The 15,255-nt window shown below is 39.6% G+C and overlaps 3 protein-coding genes across 4 annotated transcripts; 1 reads left to right on the top strand and 2 right to left on the bottom strand.

Moving 5' to 3' along the window:
* Positions 1-843: 843 nt before the first annotated feature.
* LOC116259558 (PI-PLC X domain-containing protein At5g67130-like) lies at positions 844-10,934 on the bottom strand. The gene is made up of 8 exons (XM_050079199.1): positions 10,881-10,934; positions 4,944-5,033; positions 3,259-3,384; positions 3,016-3,153; positions 2,587-2,685; positions 1,977-2,283; positions 1,567-1,787; positions 844-1,277 (listed from the first exon to the last, which is right to left on the bottom strand). Exons 1-8 carry the CDS (start codon positions 10,932-10,934, stop codon positions 1,131-1,133), a joined length of 1,182 nt encoding a protein of 393 aa, XP_049935156.1. The 3' UTR covers positions 844-1,130.
* LOC116246055 (uncharacterized) lies at positions 10,094-11,450 on the top strand. Its single transcript, XM_031617742.2, has one exon. It carries the CDS (start codon positions 10,974-10,976, stop codon positions 11,448-11,450), a length of 477 nt encoding a protein of 158 aa, XP_031473602.1. The 5' UTR covers positions 10,094-10,973.
* Positions 11,146-15,240, bottom strand: LOC116246053 (heme-binding-like protein At3g10130, chloroplastic). 2 transcript variants are annotated; one of them, XR_007572330.1, is made up of 10 exons: positions 14,824-15,240; positions 14,628-14,717; positions 14,449-14,519; positions 13,294-13,395; positions 13,089-13,196; positions 12,352-12,487; positions 11,985-12,094; positions 11,703-11,892; positions 11,315-11,402; positions 11,146-11,196 (listed from the first exon to the last, which is right to left on the bottom strand). XR_007572330.1 is itself a non-coding variant. In XM_031617741.2 (8 exons), the coding sequence occupies exons 1-8, from the start codon at positions 15,107-15,109 to the stop codon at positions 11,818-11,820; spliced, it is 978 nt and encodes a 325-aa protein (XP_031473601.1). In that variant the 5' UTR covers positions 15,110-15,240; the 3' UTR covers positions 11,453-11,817. The 2 variants fall into 2 exon arrangements, 1 of the variants encoding a protein (XP_031473601.1); XM_031617741.2 differs by lacking the exons at positions 11,146-11,196; positions 11,315-11,402 and having other exon boundaries at positions 11,453-11,892.
* Between the last annotated feature and the right edge of the window lie 15 nt (positions 15,241-15,255).

Below are 15,255 nucleotides of genomic sequence, written 5' to 3' on the forward strand. Positions count from 1 at the left end.
GTGAGCTACCCAATCAACATGGACACATCAATGATCCTGTTCCTTTCATCGCCACTCTCGAATCTTGGAGAGATTATGAGAGGCCAATTAACTTCCTGTGAAACTTTGCTATACTGTAACGTTTTTCCATGAAGCCGTAGCTAGCTTATGCTTTTTTCCGAGGAACGTGCGCTCCTTTTCTGGGGAACGTGCCTCTCATTTGAGTTAGCCTGTATATTTCTCATCGATGGAAGAAATTAATGTCGATCATACATCTTGCAGATAGAAATGACAAGAGACCGATACATCTAGTGTGTCCATTAAGGTGCAGGGTTATTCATCTGCTTGGATGGCTAAACACGGATATGGTTCCTAGAGTTTTGGGCTTTGATTACCAAGGAGTAGAGACTTTGCAAATAATGCGTGAGGATTGGTACTACATTGCTTTCAGTTCATACATTGATGGTTATGATTATCGATACTTCCAATGTGCATAGTAACATCGGATGAATTGTTAGCTGGTGTGTACCATCTGAAGAGAACACGGTATTGAGTTAAATGCTGAAAAATTAGTATCCGCAGTATAATCACCGTAGCAATTGCGCCTTTTGAGTAATTACGCCTAATTTTAACTTTGATTGTGGGAGGAAAATGTTGAGAAATTTGTCACTTCCTTTATGAGGCAAACGGTAAGCTCTTTCTTTCATGCTGTTAGAAGGACCAACATTTTTTTTAAACCTTGTAGATGCCGTGACCTATAACAATTTCACGGTGCTGTTTTCTTCAGCACTTGTATCGATTAAATAAATGCTTTGAATATCGGACGGTGCGATGCTCTCTTGGCTATTGAGCAAATGGGTGCCAGGAAGCTCTGATGACAAATGAGATGTGGTGGCCCAGTCGTCTGATTCTACCAGCTTTCGGCTTCATCCATGTTGTACAAAAACTTCTTGGTTGGTACTCGGGATTCATCTCAGATGCAAGAATAAGGAGATCTGCAACAGCACAATGAGGCTCATCGAAGCTGCTTTACGCGCTTGGCTGCCAACTTCAAATGGTGTCCGGCCATCCTTCTTACAGATTGCAGTCCAGCGAGTCATCTGCGGCAAGAATGACAGCAACATGAACAAATCCAATTGATTGGGTTTGATTCAAGGAAAAATGCCGTGAAGATTATACGAGATTGTTCTGGTAGGCAGTAGGCTTAGAACCTTGCAGTGAGCTGCATCCCAGCAACGGCACAGATGTTGTCTGTTTGCCTGGTCTACGGCTTCTGGAGCTCCTCCTCCATCGCTTCTCTATCAAATAAAGTGTCAGAATAAATTAGTACTCCTTTGATTGATTCATGGATGTGATCTGTAGACGCTTCATAGAGCGCAGCCTCCCAAACCTTTTTGTGTATACAAAAATTTGACGTTTGCTTCCATTTTCCTTTCCTTTTTCGAGTTCCCAACGTAAGAGAAAACATTTGATAAGCAAGGGATCTAGATATAAACGTAATAATGAGAAACTTTATTCTGTTTATTAATACAAAGGAAATGATGGTGGTGGTAGCTATTATTTGAGAGGGAGAGAGAGAGAGAGAACCTTGTAGAAATCAACGGCAATGAAGTTGGGGACGCGACTGGAGGCAGCTTCATAGCAAGTGCGCATCATCTGCATCAACTCGGCAGAATTGTGCTGGCAGGAGCCGGTGTAATCGGCGAGGCTTGGAAAGTGATTCATCAATATAAGTGAAAGACTAACCATCATTGGGTATGACTCTTGCCGGTTGTGACAAACACCCTTCCTCATCCCTTCATCACCATCTGCGTTTGAACCATAATAGATTGATTCACTTACTCTTCAGACTTACTCAGTCTGCATATTTCAAAAACTATAATCACAAAAAAGAAAGATCAATCTTCATCCTCTTGGGGCGCCTTGTTCATTAAGGAACAGAATCTATGAGTGGGCATGACAAGATCTTTGTGAAAGAGCAGAAAGATGACACTCACACTGATTCTCGACCACGTATGTCCATTGATAAGCAATGCCTTCAGAATCCTCCTTGTTCATCTTGGAAGTGAACACCACCAGCCTTTGGTTCCTCTTTATCATATTAGAGACTGTCGGCCAATCGCCGACTCCATATTTCGGCATTCTCGTCACCGGGAACCAGAACTCGTTTAAACCAGCCTCAAAGAAGAGTCTGCTGAGTCCTTGTGGTACCTTCACATAGTCTTCAATGAATAGGGTAATGATCTCCTCAGGGTTCGACCTCATGAAATCTCTTATCTCTATCAGCACATCAATAGCTCTTTGCTGCAGCAAGTTAAATTCATAAAATTCATAAAACAAACCATGGTAACTTGAGCTAGTGCAGAGATCAACTTGAAGATGCACAATAATAGAGAAACTAAATAGTATGCCTGCAGATTCTTGGCCTCAATGAGCTTTTGGTAGCTATTTTTTTCATGTAAAACTATGAGAGTAAATGGGTTCTTTCCAGAGTAAGTGGGTTCCGTCTCATAGCCTTGTCCCTAAATCAGGCCTTTGAACAGTACGACGAAAGTGGTGGATATTAGCAGCAGGGACAAGACAATGAAAGGATGATGAGAAACTTACATATGCAGTGAAATTGTGGCAGTGGCCACCATATGAATGGCACAGCCAGATGTCATCTTCAAAGTCATACATGTCCAACATCAGTCCTCTCACACCATTCTGCTACGAAAAACCAAGATCAGCAGAAGGAGATAGATTTTCATTACTGTCGAATTGACCACTCGAGTGCATTTCCCCAACTATAAACAACAGCCAAATGTTTTCTGCATGGGAGAACTTGTTCACAGAACCTAGATGCTAGAAGGATAGTGATAAAAGCTGGTTTTATAGGGACAATATCTTTACGCCGGATTAGTTCTCTAGGCTGAGGCTACCCTGGATAACTTCTCCAGGTCGTCTAACTCTCATTGAGAAGGCAAATGGTGCGGCAAACATGCACTTGTTGGATGCACAGGATTAAATTAGCTAAAATTCACCTGGAGAGCTTACTTGGAGTTGGCCTAGAATTGAGTCTTGTTGGTTCGATGGTGAAAGCCTTGGAACGCCCCCCACGTCCTTCATCCCTTGAACGGCATACGAGTTATGCGTGGTGAGCCATGTGTATCTGTTGAAGGGGAGAGATTTCACCTGTAATACGAACAAAAGCGATGTTTTTGTTTATTTTTCTTTTTTATTTCGAGATGTTAATTGGCTAAAGCAAATATAAAGAGAGTTTCGGATGGGTTGTGGTACATGAGACAGAGGATTGGTGGGACGGATCCGTGTGCATCTGGGAGCAAGAATTCCTCTTGCAGGACACTGCTGGCACTGAAACCCAGATCCGCAGTTTCCCTCTTCCAAGCATGATGAGCTTCTTGCCTGAAAAGAAAAAGGAAATATGCTGAAGTAAGATCCACACATGTATGAATGTTTTTGAGCTGGTTGGGAGAGAGAGATTCGGGTTCCTGTTCTTAACAAATCTATTTATGTCAATGCATTGTCAATGTCCAAAACTTTATGAATATAAACATTATTTTTTAGTTTATAAGTTGGATACTACAAAGTTTTATTTTTTAATCCTGAATACACCAATTTAGATAGTTGGTATAGTACTCCCAATCTTTCTCCATGTCCAATGCTCAACAGAACCAGAAAATAGAGTTATTTGGGTGTACCCAACAAAAATTTATGAAGATTTAACCTCCCCATGTATGTGTATGTGTATGTACAGAGAGAGGGAGAGGGAGAGAGAGAGACTGGCTCCTTAGATAGTAGACCTATAAGAAATCATCTTGATGGTTGATTTTTCCAAGATAGATAATCAAAAGAAAGACAATGAGAAAAAGAGATCTGTTTGGGATCCAACCAGAATTGGCCTCTGTATCTCAGCTCAAATTTGGACCCTCTTAACCAGGACTGGTCCAACCCATCGAGAAGCATGACGGGGACATGTAAAGAAAAGTAACTAAACAAATTAAATTTAACAACTGAATCGCTCCTTAGTTGATGAAGGACTAGTTTACACCATCCGACGGCTACGTGCATTAAAGAAAATATGTTTCTAAATAATAAGTTTTAAAGATAATATACTTATATCTTTTTGCCATATGATCATAAGAAGTGTGCACATTTGGGTAGGGCGATTGGCTTAAGGTCTCCGTATCTACACCCAACTCGTCAAAAGCAAATAATCGAATTCTATACATTTGGAAAACTATAAGATGCCGAAAAATTCGGATTAATTTGGTAACTGCGACCTCTAGGGTATGATAATTGCCCGTTCTAATCCACACAAAAAGGAGAAAAGAAAAAAACTTTATTTCCCTTTCCAATTGCATTAATTCTGATCTTAGCTGCCGTCTCTTAAACAATCATCAAGTAGTTTAATTGACTAAGATTTTGCTGCACATATGAACATCCATTGCCGCTATTAAAGAGCAAGATTGTGCTACGAATTGGTTATAAGGAGATCTAACCGGGTATGATAAGGTGAATTAACTGTTCAAGTTGAAGAAGGTCTAGATTTTTGCTGCATGAGTTGCAGATCCTAGCCATGAAGAACCTGCTCGTACCGGCGCCGGCAGATAACAGAGGGCGCCCATGGTATTTGACTCGAAGTGCTGTTCTCACAGCCAAAGCCCAACCTATTTGCACCAACTTTCTGTCATGAGGACCGACTCCTCAACGACGTAGTTAACAAAATTTTTTCCAGAGAAGAAAAAGCATCAGCAAAGTGCAAAGCAAAAAAGCATTGAAGACATAGATAATACAATCATACAAGTCCATGTTATCACATTCAGATCAACGTGAGATAATGCTTATCCTGAGATTCTTATGAAGATTTTTCACAGAAAAGGTGAAACTTTCAAGCAGTGAAGCTGTGCTGGACGATTGACGAACTTCTAATGGAGTGAAATCGAGTAGAGTTCATTAATTACCTGACAGCTGCCATTGAAGCAGAGACATTCTACACCCACAACGAAGCAGCAAATCATGCACAACGCTGATAACGCCTTCTGTAGTTCCCTCTGAACCAGAAACACCATGAGAAAAACTTGAAAAAAGAGAGGGGGGAGGGGCAGAGAGAAAGAAAGGAAAGAGATATTACCGCCATTATCATTTAACAGATGCTTGGGACTGTTAACATCATGATGTTTTCATCATCGTTCGTGCATGCGCTATGAACATCCGAAACAGAGAAAGAGAAGAAAATTTGGAGTACTTCAACTTGAGTGCCAACTAATTAATTACATCGAATTCTATTAGAGGAGCTCACCGTGATGATTTATGTGGTTTCTGATACGTGATCAAATGTAGACTTAAAAAAAAAAAGAAGGAAGAACCTTTTGTTTTGGTAAAAGGTAAGATTTTTGGCAAAGATACAAAAGACCACCTATTTAAATCAACAAAAAATAGGACTCTGTTTGTTCAACCCAAGTCAAACTCGAAACTAGGTTGACCTACAAGGCAAGCTTTTATTGGAAAGAATGTAGCTTATATCAAGAATTTCAGAAATATGAAACATCTATTGTATATACCAAAATAGAAACCCAGATCTCAAGCTAACCAGTAACCATCAATTATATCTTTAAGTTAATCGTACTGTGACGTTAAAGTATCCTTATTTAGTTTAATTTAAGTCAAAGGTGAAACCTCCTTGCCAAAAATCCATTTTTAATAATTTTATCCCTGTTGTTTTTACAAATTTTGCGGATAAGATCACATCTTATTTAAAAATTCGGAAAATCATTGTCCTTGACAAGTTGGTTGCATATGATCATGAGTAATTTTTTGCCATTTTTTCTATATCATACCCAGATCTGATATAATGATCAATAGTCATATCTGATCCTTATCCAGATCATTGGCAAGTAATACGGGCATGAAAGGGACATGAGAAGAAGCTCCTTTCTTGTTTAACCCATATGGAATTTGTTTCTTCTCTTTGAACCTGCTTCTCGTTTCGTATGCCAATGCAGTATTTTCAAATTACTCAACTTTTTACTTTCACTTTATTTATTGCTTCGTGAATCATTTCTTTGAGTAGTATATATGGGGCTTATGTTAAAAAAACTCTTGTGTTTCTACATTTGGTGTCAACGTAAATTTCTCATTGAGTGTCACATGCAGTCAGTTTTACGCCAAAACCAAATCAACTTTTTAATTTTAGATACTTCTGAACTTTTGTTTAAGTTAACACTAATTTCATCATATCATCCTGATAATGACCATTCCATGAATTTGATCATAAAGATAAAGCAATCGGAAACTGACAGGGTTACAAATAGATGAGAACAGGAAGGTAAGCAACCAGGCATTTTAGAGCCATGATAAATTTGTACCAAATCAAACTTTTCATGTAGTTTGCTGTTGAATCCAAGCAGGGCACAACTAAGGGTGGGCATGGGCCGGGGTATCCGATGAGCACTTGGTTCTGGCTCGTAATGGGCCTGGCTTGAGCAGAATATTCAACCTGTGGATCTGCCGGCAAAAAAAACTGGCCCCTAAAATCCTCTTGGAGGTCGGCTATAATCCTGAGTGGTACCAAGAAGAAACGAGCATGGTTGCCGAGTCTATTAACCATGCGGGCGCCATTAAAGAAGACATTATGTTGCGGCTGTCAATAAACGTATTCTTCCCCAACAACGGAGAAGATAGTTTCACTCGCATTGTCTTGCAGTCTAGAAATGAGAAGGTTTGAAAATTTCGGACACAAGCGCATTGTTGGTAGTTATATGCAGAGTCTCGTTTTCAGGAAAAATCTGATGGTATTGGTAGCCCTGTATTTGTGAAGTTTGCTTGATTCGTGCTCTGCTATTTGGTGCATAGCTTCTTGTTCCTGCCAGTCTTCGCACTAGCCATAACATTATTCTTTCTAACTGGATTATCCATCAACTTTACCTAGTTTTTCACTAATAAAAGGACAACAGAGGGAGTTGGAAAACCATATTGGTCATGCTTGTTTGTCATTTATTCAATTTTTCGTAACTGTTCAATGGGCAAGATTTTGCAATTTACTGAAAATTTTGTGTTTATTCTCCATCATATTAGAAACATAGAATGTCAGGCTCTGATAGAACTTCAGGGCTTCTTTTCCTTCTCTCTTTGTGCAAACTGGGGTTTGCTTTAAATTTTGAAACAGCGTCCGTCCTTCTGTTCATCATAGTTTCATTGTCTAAGATGGGGAGAAAGTTTCTACAGGGAAGTTCAAATCTGATGGCCTTATAACTTCCCAAATTTTTGCGATTTCACCATCTGAAAAATATTGGAGAATTATTTTTATCATGATATGCTTAATACATCCTTGAAGTTTGGCGTGCATCTTTCTAGCAATCTTAGTAATCAACAGCGCTAGCCCGGTCTAGGCTGTATAGACCTTAACAAAAAGCTTACGTTGGCCAAAATCAGCATATGAAAGACAAAAAATGGAAAAGAAAAAGAATGAAGAGAGAGAGAGCAGAAAAGGGAAAAGAATAAAAAAGGAAAGAACAGAGCAAAAAGGATGAAAAAAGATAAAATACAAGAACAAGAAAGAAAGAGCAAAATGCATGGCAAACAAAAGGGATGAAGGTTACTGCAAGTGTTCTTCTTTGCATTCATGAAATACACCGTAGTTACTCTTAAAAAGAGGTTCAAAGGCATTTTGGTGCTTCTTATCCCCGTTGTGCATCAACCACCAAGTGAGGGGAAGATTATACTGCTTGATCTTCTTAGCGATTGACGATCAGAAGACTGCTTTCCTGCACTGACTACGAAGTTGGCTTCCTTGGAGAGGAACCTTTCTCATAAGCAAGAGGTCAGCCATGTGGACAACTGTGTTGCTTGCCCTGCTCCAACAAACCTATAATTGCGATAAGCTTGGCGTACTCATGCCCGTGGGCAGATCCAACAATAATAAAAGATGGAAAGTCTATAAACCCACAAAAAATTGTCTTCATCTTGTTGACACCAGCATTGCTCGCCACAGTGCTATCAATTTTATTCTACAGTCTCCATGAGCCAAGCACAAGTATAACCAGACATATCATTGAACGATTTCAAACATAGTGTTCTTGTTTCAGAAAATACACGTTTCCTAAGCTTATTCAATCTATCAATTGTTCTTAAACATATTTTGATACCCAGTTATAACTGAGTCTTCCTTGGACTAATAGTCAGCTTCAATTAATATCTAAAAAGAGCTACAATCTACAAAGTATTATACACATACCTAAAGCTTTCTAAGAATATCTGATATTTTCAAGTTTTATCAACCATGACAGTTTACATATGCAATCCAAAGTTCAGTTGTTGGGGCCTTAGAGTTGAAGATGCTGCTCAATAGCCGTGTGCAAAGACTTGGCAGAAATAGATGTAGCTGCTGGTAGTAGCTAATTTTTTTGTGCCAAGTGAGTTCTTGAAGAAGCCAACACGAATATGTGAAAAGGAAAAAAATTCCTCCTATATACAAGACAGTTTTTTGGACGAAAATGTTGCTGCATCCCGCATTAAGATTTGAAAAGAACCATGCGGTGCACTACAATGGGTCATACTTTTCACTTGAGCCCACTGACAATCATTAGTCACATCATAATCTTGCACCACTTACAGAGCTATAGAGTAGGGATGCCATAGGCAGGGTTTGGTAAAGAAAATAAGATCCGACTACTAGTTGTGTAGTCGTCTGAAGTTTAAAATTTGACATCTAAGTGTGGTTTAGGGCGGGGGCTGGCCGACAATTAATCTTCGTTTTGAACTTCCATCCATAACGTATATGTGCAGTAAAATAAAGAACTAATATGTAAGTTGACGCATAGAAAGCATCACTTTAAGGCACTAAAAATAAGACACGAAAAAGAGGCTAGATCCTAAGAGGATGGGGTTAGACATTCACTCCAACAGTGGGATTAACCTCTCGCTCGCTCACCCGACATCTACGTGTGATTAATCAGACCATAGTTTAAGTTAAAAAATTGAATCTACACCTGAACCAGATGAATTAGGTTGAACACCTGGTGAAGCGGCTGACAGAGTGATGCTACCACAATCGTGAATATGGATTTTCAACCACATCATATATCAGATACCTGCCTCTTTGTAGACAACTCATTCAAACAAGCTACTGATCTAGTCCGACATGTGGCAAGACAACAGAAAAAGGAGGCTTCTAAAAGAATGTATGCATATTAGGAGAAAATCTGATCCACACATTACAACAATGGAGAAAGTTCAGAAAGGAAAGCGGAAGAGAAAAGAGAAGAAAGAGGATTGTGGGGTTCACAGCAACCCTCATTACCGCATAGTGGGTCATTGCATGCATGTTTACGTAGCATGAGCGTCATCAAAGTAGAAATTCATCTGGATCCACAAGAAAAGCCATTATGGTGCTAATGCCGTCCATCTCAATGATAGAAGGCCCAGAATACTTTCAGTTTTAGCCACCCCTCTTCTGTGCAACCGTCCATCTCTAGTCCCCATGCCATCATAAATATTTGAAAAAGTTCCATTTAAGAGCATACGTTTTGGTTAATTTTTCTGATACGGCTCAAACTTTTGATGAAATTGAAGGATTTGTCATTCCTGGTTTCGGTATTTTATTACTTTTCTAAAAGATGCAACGTTGTTCTGGCTCGTATTGCTTACTTTAGATAATTTTTCATATGAACAAAAGTGAAAAAGGATTGTTAATAGATTCATGCAACAGTTAATGGACTATCATCATTCACAGTGGCTGAGATTTTGAAGGGGGCTGTTTCAATACACTTCTCGTTCCATTTTAGCAGCGATATGATGATGATGCGTAATAATAACGTTGCTAACAACTACTAAAGAAGGGGATGAGGTTAGATCTATCATTTTGGAATATTATGAAACTTTGTAAATATTATGAAACTTTGTACTTTTTCCTTCAAATAAAACCATGTTTTACTGCTTCTCTCAAATAAAAGGTCTCACCATGACTTAGCTGACTCTTAACTAAGACATGGAATACTGCTAGCAGTTAGCATTTATCCGGGAATTGTTAAGAAAGTTGAGGCTTTTATGAAAATAAAAAGAAACTCCAAATAAATAATTTCCGAAGAAGTTCAAATACAAATTCTAATAATTGAGAAAGAAAAAAGATAAGGTGATAAGATCTATCATGCCCCAACTGTAGATTTTCTAATCTTCAAAAAGTAGAAGAAAAGGAATAAAAATAGAGATGACCCACTCAAGTGGGCAAGGTTTAACATCCAATAGAAGCACGACCGGCCACCCCCCACTCAAATCTACATCTCCAGCATGCGTGTTGACAAACACTAGTCTTTCCACTTAACTTAGACGCCGACCACGCCATAAAGGCTCATGAAAGAAGAGAAAAAAGAAAATGCAACTCATACATTGGGACCAATCAATCTAGTGGCACAAAATTACCCCTACATGAGAAATAACTTTCCAAAGAAGAATCCCCTTCTACCACATTTATAATGTAAACAGAATACCTTTCTAAGCACCTCCCTGGTCAGCTTAAAATTTAGATGATTCAAGATGGTTGGTAAAGTGAACTGTCAAATGACCAGCCACCCTGAAACTTTCATGAGTTGCTTCTGCTGGCATACCGTCAGAGGTACACCTGAGGAGCTCTGTTGTTCTCAAAATCTGAGTTTCCTTCTGAATTTAATAAAAATGAAAGTTGAACCATTTGGCAAAGGTTCACGTTTTCTTTGGACCAAATCTTCGAGGGAAGCACTAGAAAAAGGTGGTTGACTGTTGCCAACGTTGATTGGATAGGTGCGTGTTTCGTCATTATCTGCAAAAGAGAAAGCACCTTTGCACTAAAAGGAAAGGCTTGTTTGTAAATTGCCAAGGAACAAGGGGCACATAATCAGATCGGACTGTTATAAATAGTGACTTACATTGCTGCCTGCACCAACGCAGCCTGATATAATTGTCTGAGCAAGCGCTGCCATTTTTATTGCAGATCGAAGGAAGATTGGAAGGTTTTCACCATGGGCAATTGCCTTACTATCGAAGCAAAGGTAATCAAATTCAAGAATAAAGATGGTGAAATGCTTGAACATGATGCACCACAAGAGGTGCAACATCTGCTAGCTGATTTCCCTGTCCATGCAAGTTCTGAGTCGTATGCAGCTTCTAGCGCCCTTCTACCAGATCAGGTTTCGCATCTCCCATCCTCTTCAACCGCGCAAGAAACAGAGGAAAGGAATACACCTACAACATCAAATGGAGATGATCATGCTGCTGGTGCTGGAGAAAGCAAGTGTAGCAGTGGAGGGATAATAAGAATCAAGCTTCTCGTCACCAAGCAACAACTGGAAGACATACTAACCAAAGGAGTCTCCCTCGACAACATGATCACAAACCTCACAAGAGGGGCATATAACATAGATTCTCCGAATTCTCGGTGGAAACCTACACTGAGAAGTATACCAGAAGGATGTGATGAGAAGCAAGAACTACTATGAAGTTTAGAAACAAAGGAAATTAAGGTTATCTTGATCAGTAGGATATGTACATATTTTGCCTTTCTGAGAACACAAAAATGTAATGCTCATAGAGCAGAAAAATTCGAGCATCTTATATATTACACACTAGAATAACCCAAGCCTACACTAGCGGTGAACAAGAAACGAAGCCGATAATTCTTTTATGAGAAACAGAGACTATACAAACTTTTTCCACCTTCATACAAAAAAAGAAAAGATTCAAAGTCATACATGGCCCATATTAACTACCGCTGCATGTGGAATTCAACTCGTCTTTAAGCATGAGAACATTGCCTTCCTTTGCTGACATGGATTGTGATGCTGGAACTGCAGCTGCCCACATGTTCTACACATTCTTGGGTTCAACCTCCAGAGCTATTTCATTTCGGCGCATGAATGGTAGCGTAAATGGGGGATTGAACTGAAATCAAGTAGTGAAAAATTTCATTTTTCTGTTTTCATATTTATATAAAATCTATAAGACTAGATCGCTTCAGTAATTCAGGTTCTTACCTGTGCAATTTCAACCGCTGAATTGTCCTTAAATTGGAAATCTTTGTCATTTTTAACAGCAGTACGTAATTGTCTCTCCCTTCGTTTAACTTCTTCGTCCGTAACAAAGCCTACGAAAAAGGAAAATCAAAGAACACCACAAAGATCAATTGATCAAAAACAGCCGCAACAAACAGCTATAAAAAGGGACAACTATTGGATAAAATACACAAAAACCACAATGGAACAGAATATCAATGGTGAAACTTGAACACTTATACATAATAAAGAGCTCAAGGAATAAGAGAGTGAACGCAGTACAAAATGTTCAAGTTGCTAATCCCATATTTTCATTTAAAATTGAATGCAAAAGATGAAAGAGACAAACCTGAAAAAGCAGACACAGCAACAAACTTTCTTGGCACTTCTTTTATTTGTACAGATGAATCTTTTGGGAATGGAAGCCTGCCTCCATATTTGGAGGGCATGACGAACGACATCTTCCATCCATCCTGACCCGTCAACTGGAAGTGAAAAAGAACTGGATTAGAATATATTGGGGGCAACTGAAAACCGCCTATCTAGTTTTTGCTGGACAAAAAGACCTCTGATATTGTCACCTTAGCAGAGTTCAAACATTAATTACATCCGGGAATGGAAAAAATCTTCCATGCACCAGAAGGACATGTGTTAATAACAACTTTCTAGAAGGAAAATTCATTACAAATGAGAACAACTATTCACAGAAGTATCACAGAAAGTCCTCCCTCTCCCCCTCTTTCTCTCTCTCCCCAACCATGAGTAGAATCTTTTCCATTTCTTGTTATTAAAAATTTTGACAAATGATAGATGTTATTTAAAATGAAAAACATGGAATTGTAACAGACTTGCGATCCCTAATCTCCCTTTCCTGTGACAACTTCGGTCCCCAGGGATCTACCGGAGCTTGGCCACTTCATCAATTATTCAGCCTATGACATGCAATCCATTCAGTAAACCTAGAAATTCCTTTCTGATTCAACCGATTTGCATCAGATCTAAACCATTTATTTTATAATTTTAGTGTCACTAAAAGCCTTTATGATAATTGATAACTAAAGCCCAAGTTCCTGGCATAAGAAATACCTCCTTTGTAATCACAGGTGTTGTCATGTCCATCTTTTCTCCATCTGATTGAGTACCCCTCTGAACATAAACCGGTGTTGTCATCTCCATCTTCTCAGACACAGTATTCTGATAATGACGAGCGGTTAATCATGTAACGATGGAACGATGGTGGCACTTCATATTAAGCATGAAAGATATCTCGCAAGCTCATGTAGTCATGTACCTTACCAAACAGATATGCAGCCAGCACATTAAAAGCTTGAGACGAGGCAGTGAAGTCAAATCCTTTATTCCCAGTCATTGTTGTTTCCGCTACATAGTACGCCTAAGTTACAGTCACAATTTCTGTTGGTAACTTACTTTTGACATATATAAAGAGGCAGAGCAAAGTAACATTGAAAAGGAAAGGATAAATTCTAAATACAATCTATAGGAATAAAGAACCCCCAAAACAATCATACGTTCAAAAAGACCACTGAACCTTGTTATCCCAACTGAAATTTGGGTTAAAATAGGATTATCTTTGTTAAAGTTGGTGGATGATGCTTTTGTCATACTCAACATCTAGCCTGTAAAGTATGCAACAACAACATGCTAGACTTAAACAGAAAACTTACCTGTCAGTGTTGGTAATAGTTGTTCTAAACAAATTACATGCCTAGACATAGACAATGCAATGATGCTCAAGAAGAGGATATCATGCTCTTCAATTCCAGGTGACTTGCTGGTGGAGTTGGGAAACTGAGTTCCAAATTTCCAAGCGTTTCCATTTTCCAAGGAAACACAGAGTCTATAAACAATTGTCAAATTGGCAATGCCAGTAAATATGTAGTCACGGGGATCCTAGGTCAGAAATACAGATGACTCTTCCATGACAGAGGAGTGTTAATAATGCTTACAACTGTGAAAAGTGGTACAGGTCATGGTGTCACCCTATAAGTCCCATCATGAGAATCAATAGTTTTTCGTATCTCTGTCTCTATATATCGCAGCACTTAAATCTATGAAGAGGAGGTTGATCTTCTTTACCGTCCACATATAACATCTTTTATGCTCATGGGTTGCTTATCAGCGTTCATCCTCTTTCATCCAGTATTCATGTTTTTCTTTGGGTTAGAGGTACGAAGCTTCATTTTTTGTTTTTGGCATCCACATGTTCTGATACGGATAACTATCTTAATAAACGCAAGTCTGCTGGTCATGCACTCTGTCCACAGTGGAGTTACTAAGTTACTATTGCTTTATGGAGCTCCATCAAGCAGAATTATTTTACTTATTCAAATACCGCTAAATTATTTTACTTACTCAAATACCGCTTTCTGTAGAATCAATGGGGGTATTAGAAACCAGAAAGTTAGCTAGATACAGGTAAACGTACCTCAACCTCCCTGATCTCATACTGCTCTTTTCTGGACACGACCTTAAATGGCACGGTTTCAAGATCGGGAACTGCCAAACAGGCGGCATGTTACACGATAGCACAACTTCACTCACACACAAAGACACACATAAGACACACATATGCATATACATATATAGATAGATAGATAGAAATACCGGACATAAGCATCTCTTCAAGGTTTCGGGCGTCTGCCATCCTGCGAGGGAAAGCATATCTCCATGTTTCCACCGCCAGGTCCGCCAAACCTGTTCCACCGGAGAAACAATTATAATGATCATGGAGATCAGAGATTGGGGATAAGACATGATAAGAGTGAGAGAGAGAGAGAGACAGAAATTTTCTTCTGCTTACGTCGTTGAGAGGCAGAGAAAGCCTGGGAAGCGAGGGCAGCAACGAGAGAAAGACGTGTTTCGATGGGAGAGGGCGGAGTTCTGCCATTCTCCCCCTTGCGAGCACTAGCAGCATCATCGACAGCGGAAGACGTCGCCGCCGTCCGTACTACGGTCGCAGACGGGATGAATAAGGGCGCAGTCCCCCTTCTCCCTCCCCCCAGCTGACTGCTGCGCTCTCGATGCCATCGGTCGACAACAACGAGGGGGGAGGACGTCAAATCAAAGATTGCAGCTGCACCACCCATCGTAATCGGATTCCCAAACTCCTTTCCTTCTTCTCTGCGCCTGTAACGAGCAACCTCTGTGCTCCAATGGCAGAATTGAGGGCAGCGAGGAGAGAGAGAGGGAAGATATTTGTGACACTTGTAACATACTGAACACTGGTCAGCTG

This window comes from Nymphaea colorata, chromosome 1 (genome assembly GCF_008831285.2).
Source record: "Nymphaea colorata isolate Beijing-Zhang1983 chromosome 1, ASM883128v2, whole genome shotgun sequence".
In the NCBI taxonomy this organism is placed as follows: domain Eukaryota; kingdom Viridiplantae; phylum Streptophyta; class Magnoliopsida; order Nymphaeales; family Nymphaeaceae; genus Nymphaea; species Nymphaea colorata.

Coding starts and splice junctions, on each gene's coding strand:
- LOC116259558 (XM_050079199.1), bottom strand. CDS start 10,934: ATGGCAGCGCTTGCTCAGACAATTATATCAGGCTGCGTTGGTGCAGGC. Junction 2,686..3,015: donor CAATTCTAGGCCAACTCCAA/GTAAGCTCTCCA, acceptor TTTTCGTAGCAG/AATGGTGTGAGAGGACTGAT. Junction 2,284..2,586: donor GCCACAATTTCACTGCATAT/GTAAGTTTCTCA, acceptor AACTTGCTGCAG/CAAAGAGCTATTGATGTGCT.
- LOC116246055 (XM_031617742.2), top strand. CDS start 10,974: ATGGGCAATTGCCTTACTATCGAAGCAAAGGTAATCAAATTCAAGAAT.
- LOC116246053 (XM_031617741.2), bottom strand. CDS start 15,109: ATGGGTGGTGCAGCTGCAATCTTTGATTTGACGTCCTCCCCCCTCGTT. Junction 13,396..14,448: donor ATGAGATCAGGGAGGTTGAG/GTACGTTTACCT, acceptor ACTGTAACTTAG/GCGTACTATGTAGCGGAAAC. Junction 11,893..11,984: donor CAGCGGTTGAAATTGCACAG/GTAAGAACCTGA, acceptor ACTTGATTTCAG/TTCAATCCCCCATTTACGCT.